This window comes from Panthera uncia (genome assembly GCF_023721935.1).
Source record: "Panthera uncia isolate 11264 chromosome C1 unlocalized genomic scaffold, Puncia_PCG_1.0 HiC_scaffold_3, whole genome shotgun sequence".
NCBI classification, from domain to species: domain Eukaryota; kingdom Metazoa; phylum Chordata; class Mammalia; order Carnivora; family Felidae; genus Panthera; species Panthera uncia.
Window position 1 is genome coordinate 71073510 of NW_026057584.1, and position 15335 is coordinate 71088844.

Consider the following 15335-nt stretch of genomic DNA (forward strand, 5'->3'; position numbering starts at 1 on the left):
TCCAATCACTCGACCCAATGACTGGACATGGGACATTTAGAGATCAAGCCCCAGGTCCATTTCTTTTTTTAAAAAAAAAGGTTCATTTATTTATTTTGAGAGAGAGATAATGTGAGTGGGGGAGGGGTAGAGAGAGAGGGAGAAAGAGAATCCCAAGCAGGCTGAACACTGTCAGCACAGAGCCCCGCAGGAGGCTGAATCCCATGAACCAAGAGATCATGACCTGAGCTGAAATAAAAAATCAGAGGCTCAACTGACTGAGACACCCAGGTACCTCAAGCCCCAGATCATTTGTTATGGTACTGGCTACCAGCCTCAGCAGAAAATAATAACCTTTTATGAAGGGTGAGAGTATCCCTAAATATTTTAGCTATTCCCCATATCTTACATAATTTAAATTCCACCAATGAGAGACCATTTCTAACATCATGCTGGTGAACAAGCTTCTAATTTCTGATCAGATATACACTCATTTCTGATATTCACTCTGCTAATAACCAAAACCTCAGGTGTAGCTTCAGATACCACACATCCTTGCGGTGGCCACCTCTAGAACATACTCTAATACCCTGATGATCCTCCCTGAAGTGAGAATTTTGATCAGGGCAACTTACTGACCCCTATATCTCAAGCTTGACATAATACAATATCAGACTGTCTAAGCTAAAGTATTTTTAAAGCAAAATATTGACATAAACAAACTGGGTTTTGAATAACACCAAGTAAGAGGTTAGAAACCTTTAACTGGAACAGGGAGCCATGGATAAGTAATAAGCAATGAGGTTATAGATATTTATGGGAATCAGTTGATGGAAAATGGAATAACATGTGACATAAGAGCTTCTAAATACAGAATAGATTATACTAAAAAGCAAAACTAAATGCCAGAGGTAATTAAGGAATTTTTTTGTTTCTGATCACACTTGCTGAGTTTCCTTTCAATTAAAATTAATACATGCTCATTATGTAAGATTTGGGGAATATAAAAAATAACACTGAAAAAAATAAAAATCATCTCAAATCCTAGCTCTGTAAACATAGTTATTAGCATTGAATGCTGAACACAGCATTTAATGTGAATCCTTTCTACTTTCTCTCATTCCCATGCATATAGCTTATTTTCCAAAGGATGTACAAGAATCAATGTGTAATTTTTTTCTGACCACAGAAGTAATGTATATTTAATTTAGAAAACAGAAGAGCACAAAGAAACCCCACAAATCACCATAATCCTTTTGTTCATAGGGACCGTATTTTATTTGTACTCTTAAGCCAGCAGCTAATACATGCCATATTAAGGCAGACCATGTTGTCTGCTTAATATGTGCTCCATTAATAAAGAGATCATTTGCCCATGTTATACTTAAAAAGGTAACATATTCTAAATCCAATTCTGTAACCATGGGTTGAAGGGAAGGAAGGAGGCAAACCCATTTATATCAGAAAATGATTCTAAAGCTTACTCCTCGAACGCCTTACCTTTTTATTGCAGAAATTGACCTTTCTCAGATGTCCATTGCTCATATTGTGTGTTGCATGCCAAGGAGTTAAGTCAGATTACTGCTATACTTCTCACAATCTAAGTTCCACATCTCTATTTGTATTTCAGTGAAAAGGATTCATGGTGCACCAAGTCATTAAGGCTCTAAGATCTTTGTAACTCTTAATGGCAGCCCACCAGGGAAAGCCATTGTAGAGCAAAAATAGTTTTAGGATTAAAGGGGAAAGCCTTGTTTGCAATGCTGTTGCTGCTGTGTGTGCTACCTCCTGTGATGTGGCATGAATGGATTTAGATATAAATCTAAGGCTTTGCAGACTAAGCGCCCTCATCAAATAGTATTTATTGTGGTTTATAGCTGAGATACTGTTTTCCTTAGAAACCAGATGCAGCAGGAAATTTGATTGAGTAAGAATTTTAACACAGATACACATATTAACCTTTTGTGCAATGTCTTCTTAACCTAATACCCTAAAACCATATACTTAGTGCTTGTAGTAGAAGAAATTTATAAAGAGAGAGAGAAATTTTCCATTTGATTTAATTCTCCAGATATGATCCATTTTTTTCCCTCAAATTTTCTTTTTTTATTTAATTTTTTTAAATGTGTGTTTATTTTTGAGAGAGAGACAGAGTATGAGCAGGGGAGGGGCAAAAGAGAGAGGGAGACACAGACCAAACCAGGCTCCAGGCTCCGAGCTGTCAGTACAGAGCCTGAAGTAGGGCTCGAACTCACGAACTGTAAGATCATGACCTGAGCCAAAGTCGGATGCTCAACTGCTCAACTGACTGAGCCACCCAGATGCCCCTCCCTCAAGTTTTTGAAATCCGCATTGAGGTGTGCAATAATTAATGTGATTTCCAATTTGTTCTCCTTATCTGCCTATGGATAAACCAGGTCAAACCAGGAATAAGTTACAATTGAGGAAATATGTTCCACCTCTTACCACACATGGAAAAAAAACCAAGTAGCTACTATTTTCTATATTTATAACACACTAATGAATCTCTTGAAGTGGTAGCTGAAAACTATAAATGTCTGGGTTGAAATGAAATTCAGTCTCAGAAAGTAGTGAATATTAAAATTTTTGGACAATGGGGCAAATTGTGTTTTCTAGGAAACTGTTTTCTGAGATGCTACTGAGGAAGCAAAAAGGAGCTTGAAAGGAAAGGTTTCTAAGTGGGAAAAGTTGGGGCTGAGAGAGGACTGGGTGGAAAGGTTAGAGATAAGATGTCTAAAGAGGATTTCTATGGGAGCTGACTATAGAGTAAATGCAGGTGCCAAGTGATCTTTGACCATCTTCCTGGTTGTACTGTTGATTGTGAAAAGAAGAATATCTAAGGCTTACTTGAGGGAAACACAAGATTTTGCACAAATCCCCAGCCTCAAATATATTATGTGCAAAAATTTGAAAGAAATAAAGTCACGTCTTTAAGTAAATAACAAGGAAGCAAACTTGACCTTCTCTTTTTGTTACCTGTCTGACTTTAATTATATTGTATATGGCAATTATCTAGTCTCTGTGTTTTAGAAATTCAACATTTGGTAGGGGTGGCTCAGTCGGTTAAGCACCCGACTCTTGATTTCAGCTTAGGAGTTCAGGTTATGATCTTACAGTTCATGGGATTGATACCCCCACCCCCACCCACTGTCGGGCTCTGTGAGCACAGAGCCTGCTTGAGATTTTCTCTCTTCCTCTCTCTGCCCCTCCCTTGCTCTCTCTCTCTCTCTCTCTCTCTCTTTCTCTCCCAAAATAAAGAAATAAACTTAAAAAAAAGAAATTATACTGTTGGGATGTATGATAAATTTGGAAGCCTGTTAGAAAGCTCTGAATAGTTGAAGACACAACTACAAATTCTTCTTATAGCTGCTAAATTCAAATAGGACTTAATTGTCTCCACTGGATTATCCTAAGTCTACAAATGTCTGTATGAAAGAAAACAGTATAACAATAAAGACTAAGGGGATTGTCCTCACATTCCACTGCAATAAGTTTAAAAGCTTAAGGCTGAAAAGACAAAAAGTATTTCTTTATATTAAAATATGAGGGACTCCCATCAGACGAGAGTCTAGGGCCAGATGGCTTTCCAGGGGATTTCTACCAAACATTTAAAGAGGAGTTAACACCTATTCTTTTGAGGCTGTTCAAAAAAATAGAGACTGAAGGAAAACTTCCAAACTCATTCTGTGAGGCCAGCATTACCTTAATTCTAAAACCAAAGACTGTACTAAAAAGGAGAACTACAGACCAATTTCCCTGATGAACATGGATGCAGAAATCCTCAACAAGATACTAGCCAACTGGATCCAACAATACATTAAAAGAATTATTCACCACAATCAAGTGGGATTTATTCCTGGGATGCAGGGCTGGTTCAATATCCACAAATCAATCAATGTGATACATCACATTTATAAAAGAAATGATAAGAACCACATGATCTTCTCAATAGATGCAGAGAAAGCATCTGACAAACTACAGCATCCTTTCTTGATAAAAACCCTCAAGAAAGTAGGGATAGAAGGATCATACTGCAAGATCATAAAAGAAATATGATCTTGAATATATGAAAGACCCACTACTAATAACATCCTCAATGGGGAAAAACTAAGAGCTTCCCTGCTAAGGTCAGGAAGAACACAAGGATGTTCACTCTCACTACTGTTATTCAACATAGTGTTGGAAGTCCTAGCCTCAGCAATCAGATAACACAAAGAAACAAAGGCATCCAAATCAGCAAGGAGGAAGTCAAACTTCCACTCTTCGCAGATAACATGATACTCTATGTGGAAAACCCAAAAGATTCTACTAAAAACTGCTAGAACTGATCCATGAATTCAGCATAGTCACAGGATATAAAATCAATGCACAGAAATTGGTTGCATTTCTATACATCAATAATGAAACAGCAGAAAGAGAAATCAAGGAATCGATCCCATTAACAATGGCACCAAACACCATAAAATGCCCAGAAATAAACCTAACCAAAGAGGCAAAAAATCTATGCACTGAAAACTATAGAAACCTTATGAAAGAAATTGAAGAGGACACACAAAAAAAGGAAAAATATTGCATGCTCCTGGATTGGAAGAGCAAATATTGTTAAAATGTCGATACTACCCAAAGTAATCTACATATTCAATGCAATCCCTGTCAAAATAACACCAGTATTCTTCACAGAGCTAGAACAAACAATCCCAAAATTTGTATGGAACCAGAAAAGACCCTGAATAGCCAAAGCAATTCTGAAAAAGAAAAGGAAAGCTGGAGGTATCACAATTCCAGACTTGAAGCTATATTACAAAGCTGTAATCATCAAGAGAATATAGTACTGGCACAAAAACAGACACATAGATCAATGGAACAGAATAGAGAACCCAGAAATGGACCCACAAACGTATGACCAACTAATCTTAGACAAAGCAGAAAAGAATATCCAATGGAATAAAGACAGTCTCGTAAGCAAATGGTGTTGGGAAAACTGGACAGCAACATGCAGAAGAATGAACCTGAACCACTTTCTTACACCATACACAAAAATAAACTCAAAATGGATGAAAGACCTAAGTGTAAGACAGGAAGTCATCAAAATCCTAGAGGAGAAAACAGGAAACAACCTCTTTGACCTCGGCCACAGCAACTTCTAACTTGACATGTCTCTGGAGGCAAAGGAAATAAAAGCAAAAATGAACTATTGGGACCTCATCAAGGTAAACTATTGGGACCTCATCATAGTGAAGGAAACAATCAGCAAAACTAAAAGGCAAACAATGGAATGGGAGAAGGTGTTTGCAAATGACATATCAGATAAAGGGCTAGTATCCAAAATCTATGAAGAACGTATCAAACTCAACACCCAAAAAACAATCCAGTGAAGAATGGGCAAAAGACATAAATAGACAATTTTCCAAAGAAAATATCCAGATGGCTAACAGACACATGAAAAGATGCTCAACATCACTCATCATCAGGGGAATACAAATCAAAACCACAATGAAATACCACCTCACACTTGTCAGAATGGCTAAAATTAACAACCCAGGCAACAACAGATGTTGGTGAGGATGTGGAGAAAGAGGATCTCTTTTGCACTGCTGGTGGGAATTCAAACTGGTGCAGCCAGTCTGGAAAACAGTATGGAGGTTCATCAAAAAATTAAAAATAGAGCTACCCTATGACCCAGCAATTACACTACTAGGTATTTATCCAAAGGATACAAAAATGCTGATTAGAAGGGGCACATGCACCCCAATGTTTATAGTAGCACTATTAATAATAGCCAAAGTATGGAAAGAGCCGGAATGTCCATCAACTGATGAATAAAGAAGATGTGGTCTATATATACAATGGAATACTACTGTACAATCAAAAAGAATGAAATCTTGCCATTTGCAACAATGTAGATGGAACTAGAATATATTACCCTAAGCGAAATAAGTCAAACAATGACATGTATCATATGATTTCACTCATATGTGGAATTTAAGATACAAAACAGATGAACATAAGGGAAGGGAAACAAAACCAATATAAAAACAGGGAGGGAAACAAAACACAAGAGACTCTTAAATGTAGAGAACAAACTGAGGATTGCTGGAGGGGTGTTGGGGGGGAGTATGGGCTAAATGGGTGATGGGCATTAAGGAGGGCACTTGTTGGGATGAGCACTGGGTGTTATATGTAAGTGATGAATCACTAAATTCTATTCCTGGTATCATTATTACACTGTATGTTAACTAACCTGGATTTAAATTTAAAAAAATAAAAAGTATGAGGGAATATTGAATAGAGGAAAGAGGTAAAGAAAAGCAATTAGTTTATTAAAAAGTGAGAAATTACTTGTAAAATAGTTTGCTCTACACTAGGTGTTGTATGGAAACCAATTTGACAATAAATTTCATATTAAAAAAAATAAAAATAAAATAGTTTGCTCTAGACTTGATTCACTAGCAAATTCTTTGAATTGCAGACTTCTACTTTTTAGCTATACATTCCATATGTTCCATACATTCTATTGAGCTTGAGAGTAAGAATTAATTTTAGATTTGGATCCTATCTCTTCTCTAATATGTGTTATATTTATATGTATCTAACATTTATATGTATTATTATGCACATATAACATACACTCATATGTACTGATCATATATACTACATGCAGTTAGAAGGTTAAATTATAAGGAAAGTAACCAACATCACCAAAAAAATTACATGTTTAGATAATAGTCTATTTATTAAGGCCTAAAAAGTGTAACATACTTTAGATAATATTTTCAAGTGGGGTGAGAGGTGAAGAAAATGTTCTTATGGTTCTATCACTTCTATTTATATTGCCAATATCTTCCTAGCCAGAGAATAAGTTTAATTGAGGAAAAGGATATTTACAATGTATGTCCCTGCTTCTATGTATTATTGTATATATCCTTCCTTGGAATGTCTTTCCTTTCTCTTCTCAGTCAGTTGTAATATTCGTATGTGCTAAACACTCAGATTATGACTCAAAAGAAATGTTAGCCATCCTTTGAAGACTATCTTTTGTTCTACTGACCTCACAAAATGTATTGTGACTTGCTGCAGTCCACAGTGACCCTCTTTTTCTGAACTTTCGTAATGCTTAAAATTTATACAAATTTTACGTCACTTGGTATCTTTCTAAATGGCCATTATTTTCTTTGTTCATGTATATATCATCCTCCTGACTAGTTTCTATGCCATTTGAGGATAGATACTAGGTCTTGTACTTCTCTGTGTCACCATGGCACCTAGCTCAATGCCTTGTACATAGAAGTATAATAGTAATGAGTGTTAAATATAACCATTTAAATGACTTTAATTATATTGCTCTGGTATATTCATGGGTATAACCCATGAAGTTTGGCACTTAGAAGATACTTATACTTGATCTTTAAAAAAAGCAGGGGGTACCTGGCTAGCTCAGTTGGTAGAGCATGCAACTCTTGATCTCAGGGTTGTAACTTTGAGACCCACATTGGGTGTTGAGATTACTTAAAAATAAAATCTTTGAAAAAAAGGGGCACCTGGGTGGCTCAGTCAGTTAAGCATCCAACTTCGGCTCAAGTCATGATATCACAACTCATGAGTTTGAGTCCTATGTCAGGCTCAATGCTGACAGCTTAGAACCTGGAGCCTGCTTCAGATTCTGTGTCTCCCTATTTCTCTGCCCTTCCCCTGCTCATGCTCTCTCTTTCTCTCTCTCTGTCTCTGTCTCTCTCCTCTCTCAAATATAAAGAAACCTTTTTTTATTCTTTGAAAAAAAAAGATATTTATACTTGTTTACTCTAAACTTAATGGGCAGTGGGAATAAAAATTTTTTTTAATTTAAATTTAGCCAAATGATTTATACTACATTAAAAAAAAAGATATCTAAATGTGTTATAAACACTTTAAGCAAATGCTATTGCTATCTTTGACTGTATCTGAAAACATTATCTAATATTGAAGCTCTCCAGTAAAAGTTTTAGATTATCATGCATTTTTTTTCCTCTGAAGTTCAAAATGGAAAGTTTTTACCTTTCATATGAAGAACATAACTTAAAATTTAGTTTTAAGAAGTATGGTACTTTTTCCATATTTAGGGTTTGGTTTCATTTCAAAAGATGTCTTTATAGAGCTTAAAATGGTGCTTTTCAGTTAGTGACAAGACAAACTTCTATGTCTTAAGCATTTTACTTATTTATTTTATTTTATTTTTTTTTTTTTTTATTTTTTTTTTCAACGTTTTTTATTTATTTTTGGGACAGAGAGAGACAGAGCATGAATGGGGGAGGGGCAGAGAGAGAGGGAGACACAGAACCGGAAACAGGCTCCAGGCTCCGAGCCATCAGCCCAGAGCCTGACGCGGGGCTCGAACTCACGGACCGCAAGATCGTGACCTGGCTGAAGTCGGTCGCTTAACCGACTGCGCCACCCAGGCGCCCCTATTTTTTTTATTTTTAATTTTTTAATGTGTATTTGTTTTTGACACAGAGACAGCATGATTGGGGGAGGGGCAGAGAGAGAGGGAAACACAGAATCGGAAGCAGGCTCCAGGCTCCGAGCCATCAGCCCAGAGCCCAACACGGGGCTCGAACCCGCGGACCGCGAGATCGTGACCTGAGCCGAAGTCGGACGCTCAACCGACTGAGCCACCCAGGTGCCCCTATGTCTTAAGTATTTTAGACATGTGAATACTATGTCTTAAGTATTTTAGACATGTGAATACTATGTCTTAAGTATTTTAGACATGTGACTACTGGGGCGCCTGTGTGGCTCAGTCGGTTGAGCGTCCGACTTCGGCTCAGGTCACGATCTCACGGTCCGCGGGTTCGAGCCCGCATCGGGCTCTGGGCTGATGGCTCGGAGCCTGGAGCCTGCTTCCGATTCTGTGTTTCCCTCTCTCTCTGCCCCTCCCCCGCTCATGCTGTGTCTCTTTCTGTCTGAAAAATAAATAAACGTAAAAAAAAAAAAATTTAAACATGTGAATACTAAATATTTTTGCCAAATCTGTGCTCACATTGTTTTTTAATACTTTCTTTTTACATAGTGACCAGCGTTGGCTGTGGATAGGTTTGAATAAAAGGAGCCCAGATTTACAAGGATCCTGGGAGTGGAGTGATCATACACCAGTAAGTTTAAACTTTCTCGTTTGGGTTAATATAAAGGGATTATTTGTTTCAATATCAAGTGAATTGATGAATAATACACCCATAGACCATACAAGTGTTAAAGTTATCAAGAAGTATCTTTATTGAAATGGAAATCCGTTCACATATAAGAAGCGAGGGGAAAAGTTACTAATCTCATTTTTATTTTAAAAAATAACCATATAAAGGCACCTGGGTGGCTCAGTCAGTTAAGCACCCTGGCTCTTGATTTAGGATCAGGTCATGATCTCATGGTTCGTGAGAGCCAGCCCCGCTTGAAGGCTCCGCACTAACAGCTCAGAGTCTGCTTGGGATTCTCTCTCCCCACCGCTCACTCTGCCCTTCCCCCACTCATACTTTTTTCTCTCTCTCTCAAAATAAATAAACTTAAAAAAATTAGAATTAAAATTAAAAAATAATTTAGTTTCTCTATAGTCAAAAAAATATGGATATATAGATATAGCGGTCATATTTGGATAGTAAAGTTTTTTCTTTTTCTTTGTGCTGCTTTTTATGTCCTTTATTCACAATGAGAAGCTTCTATTTTTATTAGAGTTACATAAGAGTTATGTAAAAGAGTTTTACTAGAGTTATGTAAAAAAGAATATGTCTTTATTGGGGGAAATAATTTGTTTGGGGAAACCTTAAAGAGACCTTAAATACTATTTCAAATGTTTATATTATCTTAAAGAGAAGTTTTAGGTAACATTTATAGGAGCAAATTATTCTCAAATGTATTGAATATTGACTCCACATTACCATTGTGTCAATTCATTGTATATTCTTTCCAAACATAAAATCCCTTGACTTTCATTTTTAAATGGGTACATGTCTGAAATTAGTTAACTGAATAACTAGCATTTCAACAGATGCCAAAAAAGGTCTTTTGTAAACTCCTGATTCTCTGTGATCCCAGATGCAAACTTAATACACCGCTAACCTCCACTTCTGTAACTATAGCTTCCTTCATTGGGAAACTGACGACAGTACGATATTTTCTAAGTCATCTGATGATTTAACATCCTGATATTAAAGAGAGAGATGGAAAGTTTTCCTTCCATGGCATGTGAATGTGTTTGAGTTATTAAAGCTTCCTAAATTACATCTAAATTGCAAATATATATACATCAGTCTTAAGTTCTCAAGCCTCTCTTGTTCTTTAAGGTGTCTACTATCATCATGGAAAATGAGTTTCAGCAGGATTATGATATCAGAGACTGTGCTGCTGTCAAGGTCGGTACAATGCTGGAAAATCTGCATATTTAAAAAACAAATTTGACATTGTGTTCAGTCAGGCAACAGATCCACAGAGTGCCTTTTGTGTGTGGAGCATGATATTGGGTGCAGTGGAAGGTAAGAACCAAGCTACCTAACTTACACTTCATTTGAGAAGATAAAATTCATATTCAGGCAAGATGGCTTTTATTACTGTACAGTAATAGGCTCCAAGTGAATGAGCTGAGGAGCACTAATGAAACTCAGAAGAAGTGATTCCTATGGCCTATTTCCAGAAGGAGGTGGGACTTGAACTGTGCTGTTGCACAGGTAGGATAGGGTAAGCTTTTCCAATGGGGCATGACATGAGGAGGTGGCATAAAATCACAAGAGAGTTGAAGGGAGAGGCTAAGGCAGTGAGAACAGAATACAGATCAAGAAGGTTTCTTTGGTGCCGTGGTTGAAAACAAAGTTGAGGGGGGTGGCGCCTGGGTGGCTCAGTCGGTTGAGCCTCTGACTCTTGATTTTGGCTCAGGTCATGATCTCACAGTTTGTGAGATCAAGCCCCACAATGGGCTCTTCATTGACAGTGTGGAGCCTGCTTGGGATTCTCTCTCTCCCTCTCTCTCTGCCCTCTCCCTGTACTCGAGCCCACTCACCCTTTCTCTATCTCTCTCTCAAAATAAATAAACCAAAAAAAAAAAAGAAAAAAAAGTTGGGAAATTAGATTGATGGTAAGCAACAGCATTATTAAGGATTTTTGACAAGAAACCAAGGAGGGCGAAGAAGATTCATATCAAGTCAGATTTCAAGATGCAGCAGATAGGATCAGAAGGCAATAAAAGACCAGTTAGGTATCTTCCTTTGCAACATTCGTTCACTTATTGATTCCACTAATGACAGTCCAAGCATTGGACTAGATGATTGACAGTGGTGATAGTGATGATGGTGGCAGCAGCTAATACTTGTGGACTCATGAGCCAGGCACAGTGCTAGGCATGTCACACTTATTATTTCATTTAATGCTTACATGACCTTGTGAGGTAGGTACTATTACCATATTCACCTTATGAGTTCTGAGAAATTTGAGTTCTGAGTGAGTATACATGATTATAGAACTGAAATTTAACCCCCCGTGTCTGGGTCCACCCTGCTATATGACTAGGCATTTATAGAAACAGTCAGAAAGGATACTGGCTTATGGAGAAAATACTACATTTTAGTTTAGATATTTTGAATTCAAGCTAGTGGTAAGAAATATTCTATAGTAAGTTGAAGTTAAGAGACTGGAGTTGAAGGAAAAATGTATATTAAAAAAGTATAAAGGGCCAAAAGTGGATTTAGGGGAATCATCAACGCATAGAATGTAAGATGAGGAAGTAGGAGACCTATAAATGATATCTTTGCTATGCACGCCCAAGAAAGAGATTCAAGAAGGTGATTGCCCAGAAGTGCTGCAGGAAGGTTGAGAAAAGAACTGAAAAGTTCATTGGAAAACACTAGTTTCTAAGCACCTGTTCTAGTAATAAACTATATAGTATCATGCCATTTTTATACAATTCTATTTAACACATGAGAAGATGACAACTTCAAAGAAGCTTATAAAGTTTCCAGAACACTGATGCAATAAACTATGTTCTATGTAAGTAGAATCCCTATGTGCGAAGAGAGTCAAAAATCTACCAAAGAACTAAATAAAAGAGACACTGATGCTACCTGTGTCAGGAACAAGACCAGCCAGGGCAGTGTTCTGGAAGGAGAATCTCACCTAACCTGCCACAGTACCCACCAGAATCTTGGTCATAAGAGAGAGCAGTCCAAAGAATGGTGGCGGTTCCTCCCAGGTCATGCCCTCTCCTTTCCTTTCTTCTCTGCTTGCTGGCTGGGGTTTGTAGAGAGCGATCTTGGATCACATAGAAGAAGCTCACATCCTGGCAGTGCAGAGCCAACACCACAGCAGGAACCTAGGCCCTTGATATCAGCCTCTAATGTCACATTTCACAGATCTGCTTTCATCACAGTCTGCTATTTGGAAGCCACGGAAATAAGCATCTTTTTCTAGCTTGACCTTTCTCAAATTTAAAGGTGCGACCTACAATTTCGTATCAACAAGAACAGAAAAAAAAAGTAATAATTTATATTTTGGACATAAACATGACCTTATTTCCTTTATCAGCCCCTTTGAAGGTTCTTGATTAGGCTGTTAACCGTTTAAACACTGTGTTCATTCATTAAACAAATAACTTAGGTGCTAGAGCTAAAATAGATTAAACGCTATAGGGCCTAAAGTTTAGTGTTTTATAAACCTGCATTGACTTCAGAATTGTCTGCAATTCTCTTCCTCCTTTAGGTCATTCACAGGCCAGGGAGAAGAAGCTGGTATTTCTATGATGACAGAGAATTTATTTACTTACGACCTTTTGCTTGTGATACAAAACTTGAATGGGTATGCCAGATTCCAAAAGGTAAGTGGTAGTTATTCCTTTTCACAGTCTTCTCATGTGAACATTGTAAATGCTGAGCCTAAAGTGCCTAAGAGAGCATTTTAGTCTATAATCATAATTTTAAAAAGCCTATAAAGGCACAGTTAATACATTAAGCTCCATCCTGCTAGACTCCTACCCTGAGTACAAGGCTGGCTTATTGAGATTAGATGGTACCTTCCTCTTTTATCATGAAAGAATGTGTATAGAAAATAAAATTTAAGTTGAATTTAGAGAGATTAGATTTGGAAATGAAAGATTAATTCAACTAAAAGAAGATACATAGTGGAGGGAATCATTTCAATTTTTATTTTGATGCAAAATGAAGATAAACTTGGGAAGAACGAGGCAAGAATCAAGAAATCAAAATTTGGCAGGTCTCTGTAACATGTGGAAGCAATCTGCACTGAACTCCCATAGTGCTAATAGTTTATGGAATTCAAGTTCAAATCTAGGAGACCAGTTAGCTTGATAGTAGAGGCTTTGGTGACAAAAAGGAGAGAAAGGGGAATAAAGAGATACCTTTTTATTTAGCTTGTTACTAGGAAAATGTTAAAGAATATTAAGGAAAGTGTTAAGATTTTTAACACTCAAATTGTTTTTCAATAATTTTAAAATAATTTTAAGTAGTTTTATTGGATATATTAAATTAAGTAGTGGTAAATTCACAGAAAGCTCTAAAGGAAATTTCTGAACTGAATGTAAATCATTGGAACTAAAGGTAGATCCTCTACTAAGCTCTCAAAGAACCCAGAGTGTCCCTTCGTACAACTATCTATTAGAACATTGTTCTTTTTCCCTAAGAAGGCCACCATATTGCCTTTAAAAGAGCTTCAGACATGATATCCAGTACAGTAACTGGAGAGTCTCTTTCACAAAAGCAACTGGCAGGCCATTAATAAAAGAGGGAACTGTGTGTGTGTGTTGACAGGGTTTTTCCAGTAGAGAAATTATACCTGAGGTATTCCTGATTATTTGATTAAACCTGCAAAGGAACAAAAGGAAGCCAATCCGGATACCCTTTAAACAAGCAGAGAAGTAACTAACATATATGACTAATTTGGATAACTCTCTGGTTTGAAGCAGGAGTGGTGATCTTCCCATTAATCTTTAGTATTTGCTAACATGCCACAGACAGTGTCATTGCTCCCTCCAAACTGTGTCCTCACTGGTATCTACTACCCCACCCCTGTGCCTCCTATCTGAGCAGTGGGGCAAACCCAAGAGTTCACACCAGCATAACTAGAGAAATTACAAACGAGTAAGTACAGGAAATATTATGAAGAGCATGTAGTTGTCTTTTTGTCTTTTTTATATATTTTTTTATTTTAAATAAAAAAGAAGGGAATTAACAAGCTTAGCAAACATAAATCAATTAACTAACTAAATAAATCTTCTAAATAACAGTACCCCTGCTCTCCTCATGTAGAAATAAATTTAAAAACTAAAGAACTTCCTTAGTCTATTCACAATTGTCTGAAGAAATTAGTGATTGTTTGATCCAGAAGTTTAAATGTTAGGGAAACTTCCCTTTGATAACCCCTAAATTCTAAGTTATAATGTGTCATATTCACCTAGCTGTATGTTTTCTCAGTTAGTAGAGCAGCTAAAGTCTGCTCAACTGGATATTTCTGTATCAATCTGTATTTTTCTGGTTTTGTTAAAGCAGTTTATAAACCTCAGTAACCTAAATCATCATACCTTTGCTCTAGTTCCTGCCTTTTTTTTTCCATAAAGAAGTTATCCTACCTATTTTTTTTTAATTAATTTATTTTTTTATTTTGAGAGAGAAAGTGTGGGTTGGGGAGGGGCAGAGACAGAGGGAGAGAGAGAATCCCAAGCAGGCTCTTCACTGTCAGCATGGAGCCCGATGTGGGGCTCAAACTCACAAACCATGAAACCATGACCTGAGCCAAAGTCAGATGCTTAACTGACTGAGCCACCCAGGTGCCCCTGTCCTTTTTTAAATGTTTATTTATTTATTTTGAGCGAGAGAGTGAGTGAGCACACACGCACAAGCCAGAGAGGGGCAGAGAGAGAAGGGGAGAGAGAGAATCCCACGCAGGCTCCACCCTGTCAGTGCAGAGCCCCATGCAGGGCTCAAATGCAGGAACTTCAAGATCATGACCTGAACCGAGATCAAGAGCTTGCACTTAACTAACTAAGCCACCTGGGTGCCCTTTGCTCCTGCCTTTTTTAAAAAGGTAAAAGATTTATAAGATCTGAATAGAAACCAGAGTATTTGCCTTTTTTATTACCTGATCCAATTGTTTCTAATTAGTCCCCCTTCTCTAAAAGGGATACTTTGACAACCTAGAAATTTTAAATAGCCATAGCCGCTATAGATATACATAATTTTAAAATATTCTTTTCTTTAAATTGAACAAATAGTATCAAAAATAAGACTCATAAAAATGTCTTTAGTAAAATCATCTATAATGCCACTACCCAAACACAACAAGTAGTATATTATACTTCTTTTTTTTTTTTTTTT

At 37.1% G+C, this 15335-nt stretch overlaps 1 protein-coding gene across 2 annotated transcripts in view; it reads left to right on the forward strand.

Annotated features, from left to right (window-relative positions):
• Window positions 1–15335, forward strand: part of LOC125911871 (lymphocyte antigen 75-like) — a 135453-nt gene that overhangs the window by 42804 nt on the left and 77314 nt on the right. For both annotated transcript variants that reach the window (XM_049616108.1, XM_049616109.1), the window contains exons 14-16: window positions 9044–9125; window positions 10308–10376; window positions 12709–12823. In XM_049616108.1, coding sequence (XP_049472065.1) covers window positions 9044–9125; window positions 10308–10376; window positions 12709–12823 — 266 coding nt within the window. The remainder of the gene's footprint in view (window positions 1–9043; window positions 9126–10307; window positions 10377–12708; window positions 12824–15335) is intronic.